The 14096-nt window shown below is 43.1% G+C and overlaps 1 protein-coding gene across 2 annotated transcripts in view; it reads right to left on the minus strand.

The window, feature by feature from the left end:
• PTPN5 (protein tyrosine phosphatase non-receptor type 5) overlaps window positions 1–14096 on the minus strand; it is a 150504-nt gene that overhangs the window by 59821 nt on the left and 76587 nt on the right. For both annotated transcript variants that reach the window (XR_003853261.1, XM_029582841.1), the window contains exon 2: window positions 9132–9313. Coding sequence is in view for 1 of the 2 variants with exons in the window: in XM_029582841.1 (XP_029438701.1) it covers window positions 9132–9313 (182 nt within the window). In the remaining variant the exon portion in view is untranslated. The remainder of the gene's footprint in view (window positions 1–9131; window positions 9314–14096) is intronic.

The raw sequence follows: 14096 nt of genomic DNA on the forward strand, positions 1-14096 counted from the left end.
AGAATTAGAAGATATTAGCCCCTGTCTAATTTGTATAGGGAGAGAGCAACTTGCCAGTGCCATGTAGCTAGTTTTTATAAATAAAAGAAAAAAGAAACAGAAGATGAAGTGTTGGTTTCTTTCAAGCCGAATTGTTTTTATTTACTAAATAAGTTAGACAAACTGAAAGTTGCTTTATCTGGGGTCCTCTGACAGCTACGATTAAGCTACCAGGGTCTTTTTAGACCATAAGTCCGACAGAAGCCTCCTTCTGTTCCAGTATAGGCCCCAAATTGAACCATACAAAGCAGACTTGCCCTTGAGCATATAGGTAAGTTTATCTATGAGGGCTATTTCAGCAAGCATTCTAGCAGCATGTAGACATTGACTCACCAATGTTTTACACGTCCTACTTAATTCAATATCCTCCCCAAACTCCTAACAAACCCAATGTCGGAGACTAGTCAAAAGAAACTCCAATAATATCCCATTCCCCTCCTACCAAAACAAGACTATATATATGCTTCCCTACCATACATGTAGATATGTGCCTGTGGCCTCACAGCCCCTCCAGCACAAAGGGCTGGAGACATTAAAATTAGAAAACAAAATCAGGTATCTGTAGGATGCAACTTATACATTACTTCCTGGCTTTTATTGCAAATAGATATCTTAGCAATATCCCCCCCAGGTACGTTATCAGTCATCCTCGTCTAAAGTCAGCTGAAGATCATGATTCCATCTGTTAATCAACTGTGAAAGGATAACTAGCTCATCAGAACCAAACATTAAGAATTGATAAATCTGAGTTACACCCTTACAAGCTGGCTGTAGTTGAGTCAACACCTTTTCGAGAATATTCCACTTACGAAGAAAATGATTAGGGGCATACCCCCTAAAAGTCAACTTCCTAAACTGTAAATATAATTAATGAGTGTTACATTTTCTGGCTCACTCAGTTCCGCTGACACTATCTTCTTCGCAGCCAGTCGTCACCACCGGGGCCTCCCCCTAGGTGTGCCGACCCATAAAGGTCCCATAGCGTGAACAATGCTTACTGGCACCTTCAGATGATGTCAAATAGCTGGGTATTAAAACCACAGCCGTGCAATGCAGCATTGCCTCAGCAAAAGGTCGACTTCAGCCTGAAGTGCTAGTTGCTGCCACATCTCGTCTCTCCAGCCTGTTCCACCTTCATCTCTCCAGCCTGTTTCAGCCTTGCCCAGCTTGCCTTCTTCTCTTCAGCCTTGTCCAGCTTGTCTTGGTCTCTTCCACCTTGTCCAGCTTGTCTTCGCCTCCTCAGCCTTGTCAAGCCTGCCTTTGTCTCTCTAGCCTCACCCTAGCTACAATATTGCTACCCTCGGATGAATTACTGGTATTGATCTCAGCCTGGACTCTCATTATCCTTGCCTGCGATTGACCATATCCTGCATTCTTGTTGCCCTTTCCTGCCTCCGATCTCAGCCTTACTCTGGATCTTCTCTTCTGCCTGTGCCCCAGAGACTGCCTCCTAAGCCTGCCGGCCTCCGGAACCCAAAGGGTCAACCCAAGGGGAAACGGGTTGTATAGGCAAAACTCCAGTTCAGTCTCTACTCCACCAGATGGTGGTGAGGACCTACAGGGCCTCCCCTGTAGGTTGCACCAACCTCACCCCAACACAAGGATCCACAATCTTAACAATAAGTATATTCTTATAGACTATGAAAGTAAGAGATGTAATCTGCAAGTTTTACTAAGACCACTTACCCCAGATGGGTAAAACAATAAGGCCGCCAAGTTACGTCTGATGGTCTGGCACTCCTCCAAATAACTCCATTCCTGATTCTGATCCGCCCCCATCCAGCCATGCAAACTAACTAATCAGGATGCAAGATTGTAGAAGAAAACATTGGACAGTTCCAACCCACCACAGTCTTTAGGAAGCTGTAAAGTGGCCATACTGACATGAGGTACTTTGTTACGCCATATGAAAGCAGAAACACATTCCCACAAAGAAGAACAGATTTGTGTAGAACAAGAGTAGGGCATTTGCTGAAGAAGAATAAGCAGCTTCGGCAACACTACTATTTGTATAAGATTCACCCTGCCGTTAAAAGAGATGGGTAGGCCAGTCCATCTACACAAATCCTCTTTGATATTCTTAAGAGAGGGACCATAATTTTTATTAAGTAATATTCCCAGAAATCTGAATTCCTCCAGAAGTCTAAGAAACAGAGAGCAATGTTGCAGTTGCATCAAAAGCATCCAGGTTAATTAATTAAGGGTTGTAATCCCATGCTTCTATTCAGGATGGTAACTGCAGATCTGTGCAGGTCACCCCCATGCTCATCAGTTCCGCAGACTGTAAAAGTCAGGGTCCTCGATGGTTGCGGTCTAAATCCAATTCCCCTTTATGCCTTGCAGTGGAAGCAGAGAGTAATGTTGCAGTTGCATCAAAAGTATCGAGGTTTATTTGGTTAAGAGTAGTAACCTCTGCACCAGCAAGTTACCCCCATGCTCACTTTCTTCATTTCCTTTAGGACTTGGCCATAGAAGCAGTCCTGTGCTTATTCCCTTATGTCTGAGTAACAATATCCCAGACTATGAAAGTCAGGGCCCTCAGTTGTCATCTGAATCAAATTCTTCTTATCCTCCTATCATTTAATTATGCAGTGAGTAAACAAATATTTTCTTTTATTAGTTTTAAATGTATTATCTAGTACCTTCATTGTGTGTCCCTTTGTCTTTGTACTTTTCAAAAGAGTAAACAACTGATTAACATTACTCATTCCACATCACTCATTATATTATAGCCCTCTATCATATCTCCCCTCAGCCATCTCTTCTCCAAGCTGAAGAATCCTAACCTCTTTAGCCTTTCCTCATAAAGGAATCATTCCATCCCCTTTATCATCTTGGTCACCCTTCTCTATAATGTTTCTAATTCTGCTACATCTTTTTTGAGATGAGGTGACTTGAACTGCACACAGTACTCAAGATGATGTCATGTCATGGAATAATACAGAGGTGTTATGATATTCTCTGTTTTATTCTCCATTCCTTTCCTAATAATCCCTAGCATTCTATTGGCTGCCACTGCACAGTGAACAGAAGATTTCAACGTTTTTTTCAACGACGACACCTAGATCCTTTTCTTGAGTGGTGACTTCTAATATGGAAACTTATTTGTACTATTTTATACCTGCTAATTGACTAGCACTTGTCCATCATCTGCAATTTTTGGGTGGGAGGTCTAGGTGAATTGGGGAAGTTCAGGGTGAAGTATTAGAGGGTATAGGTGAATTGGAGGTGGACAGGGTGAACTGTTAGGGGTACTGGCAAACTGCTGATTTCAATTAAGCATGCAACTATTTTCAAAACGGCATGCACACAACTTTAAAGTATACCTGCCTTTGCATATAAAGCAGGATTTGTACACATACATGTTACTTTTTTTTTCACACTTAACATATATGGGGCTGATTTTAATTCCTACACATGCGGGGTACATTTGTGCTGCCGCGCGCATGTTATAAAATCCAGGGTCGGCGCGCGCAAGGGGGTGCACACATGTGCACCTTGTGCGCGCTGAGCCCAAGGGGAGCCCCGATGGCTTTCCCCGTTCCCTCCGAGGCCTCGGAGGGAACTTTTTTTTTGGATCCCCCCCACCTTTCCCTCCCTTTCCCTATCTAACCCACCCTCTGGCCCTACCTAAATCCCCCTCCACCTTGTTCGATGGAGTTACGCCGCGCACGCCGGCTGGCCAGGTCCCAACACAGGCCGCTGTGTCGGGGCACTTGGACACGCCCCCGGACCGCCCCGGACCGCAGACACGCCCCCGGACCGCCCATTTTAGCAAGCCCCGGGACATACGCGCGTCCCGGGGCTTGCGTGTGCTGCTGAGCCTATGCAAAATAGGCTTGGCGCGCGCAGGGGCAGATTTCCTCAGGTTACGTATGTATGTTACGCGCGTAGCCTTTGAAAATTTGCCCCTTAGTGTGTAGGTACAGAAAGTAAGCGCTTTCACTGCATTGCAAATCTTAGCACTTATGCACGTTTTCAGAGCAGAACTACACTTTATTTTATAAACTATGCTGCAATCCGCTACACAGTTTGTAAAATACTAGGATAAATCTCCATTGTCCACTTATGCGTGCAAATACAGTATTGTGAATACGTTTGAAAGTTAGCTCTAACAGCATAAGTGGACTCCAGGGCCTCTACAGACTTGACTGGGCTGAGAAGCAATGAAGAAACAAATGTACAGCATTTAGATTTACTGCAGATGCCAAGCTTGGAACCAGTGACCCAGAAGCTTGTTTTCGCTACTCCAAGAATAAAATGATTAAAACACGTGTTTAAAAGACAAAACTCTTCTGCAAAAGCATGGAAAGGCAAATTATAAAACATTTCACAAGGTCAATCTAGAAACCATTAGAAAATGGCAGAATGCGGACCAGTGACTCGCTAGCAGTGCTAGGCACTGCAATGTGGAGGATCTGGGCTCTGTTCCCGGGTCCGTCCTTCCATTTTCTGTGCGAGCTGGGCGTGCTGCAGAAGCAGCAGTCACAGCAGCTGGCGGGGGGGGGGGGGGGGGAGTCGCAGTCATCGGTGACATCACAATCGCAGGGTTCTAGAATGAGCCCTGGAGCATGGTCCCTGCCTGAGGACTGTCACTGTTGAGTGAACTGGGAAGGGGCATACAAATTAATGGGGGAAAGCTGGGTAATTGTAACTAAGGGCCTATGGCATTATAACCCAATAGAAACCCCTTCCAATTGAGCTGGAGGGCTAATGGAGCAGGTGGAAACTGCTGGCCAAAAAAAAAAAAAAAGAATCCAAAGAAGTCCGTGCGCTAGCAGAAGAGTGAAAATAATAAATATGTAAGAATTTGGTCACAGCTGAAATGTGATCTTTGAGAAGAGGGCTGCTTATTTCCTGACAGAGTGGGATCAAGCTCCGACTTCACAGGCTATAGGTGACTGTCTCATTAGTTAGAGCCAACAGAAGGTTCAGTCGGGCCCTGGCTTATTTAAATTTTGCTCGAGGTTCCAGATGGCCTTGCTGAAAATTTAATTTGGGCTGCCATCTGGAAAATTACAGTGCCAGATATCCATGCATTAGTGATTCATTAGAAAGCACGGTGGAACGGTCCAGTGACATCACAGAGCTGAGCAATGAGAGTCTCCTGCTGTTGCAGCCCAGTTTCTTAGCTACTATTGCCACGCATACCCAGCTCGGTGGGTCAGTAGCATATCCTCTTCTCAGATGGCTGGATTAAGCACAGCTTTTAGCCAGGCCATCATAACTCTTTCAGATGGTACAGTAGCTCCTCTCGGATGACAGGGCAGCATACACCCTCCCTCCTAGATGGTATGGTGTCAAATGAGGCACAATTAACAAGTCAATATGCACGTAAGCACAGCGACTTTATGTTAAGACAAAGCTGAATCTTTGGTGTGCTGGCCACTATTTCAACAGCATAAATAGCTCAGGTTCATGTCGTACTAATTCAAAACTTAGCAGTTAAAACCGTTATTTTTGGAATGCTTTTTAAGCGGCGGCCCTGCAGTTCCCTCCGACCCCTTTTGGGAGCTGCCATACTGTACCCACAAGAGAATCACAAACTCTCTCGCTCTCACAAGTCTGAATGGTCTTTGTTCTTGTTCTGTGGAACTTTGTGGATAACCAAGAATTAAGAACATAAGAACATAAGAAAATGCCATACTGGGTCAGACCAAGGGTCCATCAAGCCCAGCATCCTGTTTCCAACAGTGGCCAATCCAGGCCATAAGAACCTGGCAAGTACCCAAAAACTAAGTCTATTCCATGTAACCATTGCTAATGGCAGTGGCTATTCTCTAAGTGAACTTAATAGCAGGTAATGGACTTCTCCTCCAAGAACTTATCCAATCCTTTTTTAAACACAGCTATACTAACTGCACTAACCACATCCTCTGGCAACAAATTCCAGAGTTTAATTGTGCGTTGAGTAAAAAAGAACTTTCTCCGATTAGTTTTAAATGTGCCCCATGCTAACTTCATGGAGTGTCCCCTAGTCTTTCTACTATCCGAAAGAGTAAATAACTGATTCAGATCTACCCGTTCTAGACCTCTCATGGGATTCATTATTGCGTACCTTATAGGGCCAAATATCCGAAGCATTCTTCCACAGAAAATGGGAAAATCCACTCATTGTAAACCAAACGACATATAGAAAAGAAAGAATTTCTCTGACTGACAATAGTAATAGTTAATAATTTCCTAAGTACCCAGTACGGTAGAACCTCTATAGCAACTTTTGTTTTTGTCATCCTTCTTAGCAAAACAAGCAAATACTATTTTAGGATGTAATTTTCAAAGGAGTTACGTGTGTAAATGTAATCTACTATCGTAGCAATTTTCAAAAGCCATTTACCTGCGTTAAGTACACTTACATGTGAATATCCTACGGACAATTCAGTGGCACATATTGTAGCAATTTTCAAAAGCCCACTTACACAGGCAAAATGCATTTACATGTGTAAAATCCAGTTTTATGTGCGTACATTCTTTACAAAATTACCCCTTTAGGTCTAATCCACTAGAGCTGTCATTTCTTTGCCGTTATGGGATGCGCAGGACCTGCTATTTCATCTCATGCCCTTTGAACTTCTTCAGGTCAGCAGGAATATGCTTGCTCAATAAGACGGTAACGTTCAAACAGCCACGTAGATGTACATGTGCGCGTGTATGCCGGCTCGCGCCCAGCGACGCGGCCATTTTATAACAATCGCACGCGTAGGCGCCTAGGATATAAAATCGGCTGCATGCGCGTACTTGTGCGTGTAATTTTATATGGACGTGCACATGCCGGCTCTACCGCGGAAGCGGGGCGGATTTTATTAGATACGCGCGTCGACGCGATTACCAGTTTCCCCAGTCCATTCCCAGTTTGCCCAGGTAAAGGGCAGGACTTCCTAACCCCCTTACTTAATACGCCTCCCTTTCACTCTTTTAGCCCCAACCCTTGCGGCCCTGCTGACTAGCCTAATTTCGTTTGTTTCTTTACTCACATGCCACCTATAGCAGAAGTAAAATGAAGTGGTAGGGGACCCCAGCGCGCGCACATTTCATGTTACGCACCTGGATTGGCCATGCTCCACTCATGCCACGCCCAACCTTCGCCCATGCCCCGCCCCTGTTTTTTCCTTTGCCGTGTGTGCATAGAGCGGGAGATACGCGTGCACTCGGGTGCTGCTTAAAATCCGCGCAGCTTGCGCTGGCCAAGATGCTTGCCTATCTCCCAGCTTTGGCGCAGATAGGGCTTCTAAAATTCGCCTTCAAGATGGTAAAACAAGCGCGCGGGCACCCTTACGTGTGCATAGAAGCGCACAAGTGAACGTGCGCTGGAATTTTAAACCGTGCGTGCGTTTATGCACGCACGGTTTAAAATACGTCTGTCACACGTATGCGTGCTCCTAATTTTAAGCGCTTACTTGAGCAAACTTAAAGTGTGTATCTTCCTTAAGGCTCTGTCAGCTTTGACGCATGAGGGGAAGAAAAGTTTGAAATGTGCTTGTGTGAAGGCCATTCCCAGTTTAACCCATTAATCCTCCAGTTTGCCCAGTCCATCTCAATGTCATTTGGACCCCTCTGGCTCTTCCATCCTGCACTCCCCTCCGTTGATTCAGACCCTTCCCCCCTCGTTGATCTAGGCCTAAACAGAAATTTCTGCAGTCCTTCACCTTATCAGGAGCAGCAGCGCTAACGGGCTGATGTGTGCTTCGGCAGCTGGTTTTAAAATACAGCTTCACGCGCAGAACTGCTGGCCCCGCCCCCCTGGACCACCCATTCCCCGCCAATGCCCCGCTCTGGTTTGTTTTTTTTTTTTGGCTCATGCACACGCACGTAATTAGAGGCTTTTAAAAAACATACTCGCATATATGGGCCTTTTAGCATGAGCAACGCTTTTAAAATTCAGCCCTAAGGTGGGCCTTGATCGATGGAAAACTCTGTACTTGGGGGACAGCCGTGTCCAAACCAAGACTCGATCTCAGTATCACATATATTGAAATAAGGTGCCCTGGCTCTTCCTGACAGTTTTATACAACGACTCTTAAATCATAGGAACAGTTTCATCCAGATCAAAAGGAGACATGCACCACATTAACGCAATCAAACCCTATCAGGTTATTTAGTCAACTCTGTGTATCTTTGGGATCAGGGTGTGCTGTCCTCTCCATTACCTGGGGATTAGCACTCAGAAATGATGCTATCACTGAATGATGGCGCTGCCAACTTAGATTCCACAAGATATTACATAAGGTTAACTGATAATACTATCATTTATTCAGTTTTGGTCATAAATTCTAAATCTATATAAATACCAGCCTCCAAGAAATAAGCTTTTCCTTTAGCTAGATCATGAACTTACAAAAAAAACATAGCCTGGTAATGTAATATAATAGCAGAAAGACTATAGGCAGAGGCCGATTTTTGGATCATGGCAATCCTGATCGCGGGGGAGGGGAGAAGGGTGGGGCCTGACGGGTATTTTCCAACATTGTCATATTTTTTGGATCACAATCTGCAGTTGGAATTGGACGATTCATAAATCATGCAGGGTAAAAAAAAAAGTGTTTGCCATATATTGAGCTTACCATGTAAATGTTAGCTTGAGTCACTAAATGGCAGCAAAGTATATTCTAAGTGACAGCACCCGATATCTGCCTGTGCTGTGGGCTTTCTTTGCATCTGCTTACAACAGGTGTTGGCCTTAGCTCTGCAATAAACCTGTGTTCATTATAGCTTCTGCCCCTCTCCTCCCTCAGTCTAGGAGAGGGCACAACGTCTTCTGAGTGTTTTTCCCAAATCAATTTCTACATTGTGAAATTGCAGTGACAGACCACGCTGCAGAACCAGTCTCATTCAAATAAAATAATGAGATCAGGCTATCCTTTTGTGTTGTGAAGGTCACAAGTCAAAAAAAAAATAAAATTGACCCACTTGGTCCAGGAATGCATGAGGTACTGGCCTAATGGGGAGAGGGGCAATAAAAAGCCATACAGACAACTCATCTATACTAACAAATAAAGACATTTCAGAAGAACATACATCAGCAGTCTCATGTCAGGATCACAAAAAGAGTTGACGTGGCAGTACTGCAACTACAAGGCATACAAATATCTTACCAGCATCTGCGAGAGGGCAAGCAAGCAAACACTGCCTCCGATTGTCAGCACATTCCACAGAGCTGCCCATCCAGGCTGGGGGTTTGCCTCGGAGGAGTTCTGGGATGGTTCTATTCCACCCTGCCGGTCCTGCTGCTCGCCAGCCTCATCCAGTGGCCTCATTACTTCCGACTCGGGCAGACCTGGAGATGCAAATTAAGTGGGTAAGGAAATTAAAATCCATCAAAGCCCACAAACTGCAGCTGAGATTGTGACTGCTCATGTCTCAAAGCTTGTCGATTACATCTCAAGCCTCCGTCAGCAAGTGCAACCTGACTTAAGCGTCATGCTTTATCAACACACAGCAGCAATGTTCACCTACCCATTGGTGTGGGTGGATGAATAACTTTCTACATTTCCTTCAAACAACTGAACATTAAAGCTGCAGGTTTTCCCTCTGTATTAGGTTTTAAAGATTTTTGTCCTATGTTGTTGAATCTTCTATAAAGTGAAATAAGAATGTCTGAAACAAGAACAGCCACTCATAGATAACTAGGAATTGACTCCAGAATGAATTTCTGCATATTTTGTACACTGAAACAGGATGGTCTTAACCCAAATATAGATAAAGTGCTTTAAAAAAAAATCAAAGAAATTGATACCTAATGCTAAAAAACTGTGATTAAAAAAGTTGATACGGTGTACGCATACAATACCAGAAAGGCATATATTAGGTGCAACACTTACAGGTGAATTTTCAAAGGAGTTATGAATGTAAATGTAATATACTATCGAAGCAATTTTCAAAAGCCATTTACCCACATTGTGCACTTAAAGTGCATTTACATATGTAAAACCCAGTTTTAAGCATGTAAATGCTTTTACAAATCAGGCCCTTAGGATCACATAGTGGAAAACTGGACACGCACCATCGTCTTTGGACCAAGGTCCACCCCCAGTTTTAGCCTTTATTGGTGACTTCTCATCGCCGCTGCTCTTAGACCAAATGGTTTGGGCACAGAACTATGAAATCTGGAAACCAACATTTCAATGACCTCGTGTACATCTTTCTAGCTCTTTCCCTTTTTTTTTTTTTTTTTTTAATCTTGTTTGGGTTTTTTTCCCCCTTTGTGCTTTGGCAGGCTTGGTAGTGCCCATCATGTTTGCCTGGCAGGCAAGGTGTGCAATCACATTGCTTTCCTCGTTGGGGATATCACAAAGACTATATCGCCAAAACACTCTGGCACTTAGGTAGCCCATGAGTCAGAGCCTAATGCCGATATTATGTTTGCAGCACCTGGGCCTGTAAAAATGCTGGCAGGCACTTAGAACATTTTAGGATTTAGAAAGTCTTGCACCACATCTTCAGGAGCTTCACCGTTGCACTCTGTCACTAGAAAGCGTACTTTGATGATAGCAGAATCTTGCACGAAAAATGTATGAGCAAAGTTCACATAAAATCACATCGATCTCTTGATTATCACCAGTGTTGGAGAGCGATGCATGGAACAGCCTCCCAGTGGAGGTGGCAGAGAGAAGGACAGTATCTGAATCCAAGGCAGCATGGGAGAAGTAGAAAGGATCTCTGAGAAAGTGGTAGGGATTACAGAGCAGAGCAGTTGGTGTGGATGGGCAGACTAAGTAGGCCATCTGGGCTTTTTCTGCCATCACGTTTCTATGGTAAACATAATAATTGAGAAGATACAATAAATTAGCATCCAACAGGATACATACTCATGATAACTCATCCCTCTATCTACCCAGAAAAATACTGAATGTCTGGTGGGTCTGGGTAGTGAAATGGATGGATAAGATATGTGAATTTCAAGAATGGTTGATTATTACCAAAAGTCATTACTAGCTAGAGCCTTTTTTCTAGGAGCTATTTGCTGGCACTTTTTCCTCCACCTGCTTGATTTACCCTGTGGTCCTTCAAAAAAAACCCAACAAAACATGCATCCTGCATGTGAGTACTGGCAATCTTTTTCCCAGAAAGTTAGCACTGTTACTAGCCAATGGTTGTCCACAAGTTTGAGGTGGTGGTCTCGGTGCAATCTGAGCTACGCAAATGACCACTTCACTAAAATAAGCATCACTGCTGGCGTACATTGGCATGATGGTTGGCAATCCCAGCAAAAAAAGTCAAAAGGAAGCTGAACTGCCTGTTCACATCCAGCAGGACACTGTCTTGCTTGTATCTTATTTGTGGGTGAATAGATACTGAAGGTTATAGATCTGTCCATTTCATATCTTCCCTGGATACCAATATAACCAGAAAATAAAAATTACAAGATTTAAAATTAAAAAAAACAAAAACTTAACTGATAATGGTATTCAAGGACTACAAACAGATCTGAACTGTATTCAAGATCAAGCCATCTGTTTAACTGGAGGAGTAAGTCAACTGCAACAGTCACTCTGGTAACCTTCTTACTTCCGCTGTCTGTACAAATAATCAGATGCATTACAGACTCGCTCCCCTCCCCCATCGCTTTCAAAAATCTAATTTATTGTCATCATGTTTTATTCAGCCAACAATAGGAAGTCACAATCACAACATTCTGAATCACAGATGAAAAAAGAAACATTTAAAATAATATTATTAATCAGGAACCATCTCAACTTTCTCAAACGCCCTTGAGCTGTAGGTCTATATGTACTATGGTAGCTCCTGCAGCTGTACAGTTTCATCCTCAAATACTGCAGCTAATACACCAGCCACAGGAAACAGCATAAGCACAGTCAAGTCAGATGCAAAGCACTGATAAGGCAGGCAAAGGGAATTTGAAAAGAAGCTTGCCATGGAAGCAAAAACATAATAAAAACTTTTTCAGATACGATTGAAGTAAAAAGCCTGTGAGGGCATCAGTAGGGCCATTAGGTGATCAAAGGGGCACTTAGGGATGACAAAGCCATAGCAGAGAGACTAAATGAATTCTTTGCTTTGGTCTTCACTGAGGAAGATGTAAGAGAAATCGTCATGCCAGAAATGATATTCAAAGGTGATGATTCTGCACAACTGAAACAAATCTCAGTGAACTGAAAAATGTACTAAGGCAAACTGACAAACTAATGAGTAACAAATCACCTGGACCAGATGGTATACATCCCAGAATGCTGAAAGAACTGAAAAATGAAACTGCGGACCTGCTCTTAGTAATTTGTAAACTATCATTAAAATCATCTATGGTACCTGAAGACTGGAGGGTTGCCAATGTAATGCCAGTTTTTAAAAAGGACTCAAGGGCTGATCCAGGAAACTGCAGACCAGTGAGTCTGACATCTGTGCCAGGCAAAATGGTAGAAACTATCATAAAGAACAAAATCGCTGAACATACAGATAGGCATAGTTTAATGGAACAAAGCCAACATGGAATTAGCCAAGGGAAGTCTTGTCGCACTGATCTGCTACATTTTTTTGAGGGCATAAATAAACATGCTGATAAAGATGAGCCAGTTGATATAGTACCTCTGGAGTTCCAGAGAGCATTTAACAAAGTCTGTCATGAAGATTTCTTAGGAAATTAAAGAGTCATGGGTTTAAAGGGCAGGGTCATATTGTGGATTGCCAACTGGTTAAAAGAAAACCAAAAGTAGGGCTAAATGGTAAATGCTCCCGATGGAGAAAGCTGAATAGAGGAGTGCCCCAGGGATCTGTTCTGGGACCACTGTCTTTTTTTAATATATTTATAAATGACCTGGAAATGGAGACAACGCGTGAGGTGATTAAATTTGCCAATGACACAAAGTTATTCAAGTTGTTAAATCACAAGAGGATTGTGAGAAATTGCAAAAGGACCTTGCAAACCTGGGAGACTATGCATGCAAATGCCTAATAAACATAGAAACATAAATAGAAACATATAAATGATAGCAGAAAAGGACCATCTGGTCTTGCCCAGCAAGCTTCATAAGGTAGTAACTACCACTCTTTGCAGGTTACTCCCATATTTCTTTTAAATGAAGTAACAGCTGCTCTCTGCAGTTATCCCCAAGCCTTAAGGTAACCCATAAAAATTGCAGCTAGCAACATTTTTTACTGGGTGATGAGGTTTCTTGAAAATTCAGACAGTGCTGCTTGACATGCATTGCTTATGGACTTGGCCGCAGAAGCAGTCCTGTGCTTTTCCCCTTATGTCTGTGTATCAATACCCCAGACCGTAGAATGCTGTCTGAATCCAATTCCCCTTTTCCCCCTGCCGTCGAAGTGGAGAGCAATGTTGCAGTTGCATTATAAGCATCGACGCTTATTGGTTAAGGGTAGTAATCTCCATGCCTTCTGCTAAGGGTAGTAACTGTTGTACTAGCAAGTTACCCCCATGACCGCTTTCTTCATTTCCTTTAGAACTTGGCTGTAGAAGCAGTCCTGTGCTTTTTCCCTTATGTCTGCAAATCAGTATCCCAGACCATTAAATGAAATTTAATGTGGACAAGTGCAAAGTGATGCACTTAGGGAAGAGTAACCCAAATTATAGCTGCACAATGCAAGGTTCCACATTAGGAGTCACCACTCAGTAAAAGGATGTAGGCATTATCGTTGATAATACGTTGAAATATTCTGCTTGGTGTGCAGCAGCAGGCAAGAAAGCAAACAGAATGCTAGGGATTATTAGGAAAGGAATGGAGAACAGAATATCGTAATGCCTCTGTATCACTCCATGGTGCATCTTGAATATTGTGTGCAGATCTGGTCACCACATTTCAAAAAAGATAATCACAGAATTAGAAAAGGTGCAGAGAAAGGCAACCAAAATGATAAAGGGGATGGGACAATTCCCCTTTGAAGAAAGGCTAAAGAGGTTAGGGTTCTTCAGCCTGGAGAAGAGACGGCTAAGGGGAGATTTGATAGAGGTCTATAAAATAATGAGTGGACTGGAACCAGTAAACTTTAATCAGTGTTTACTCTTTCCAAGAGTACAAAGACTAGAGGAAAACAATGAAGTTACTAGGTGATACATTTAAAACTAATAAGAGAACATATTTTTT

Source organism: Rhinatrema bivittatum, chromosome 17 (genome assembly GCF_901001135.1).
Source record: "Rhinatrema bivittatum chromosome 17, aRhiBiv1.1, whole genome shotgun sequence".
Taxonomy (NCBI): Eukaryota; Metazoa; Chordata; class Amphibia; order Gymnophiona; family Rhinatrematidae; genus Rhinatrema; species Rhinatrema bivittatum.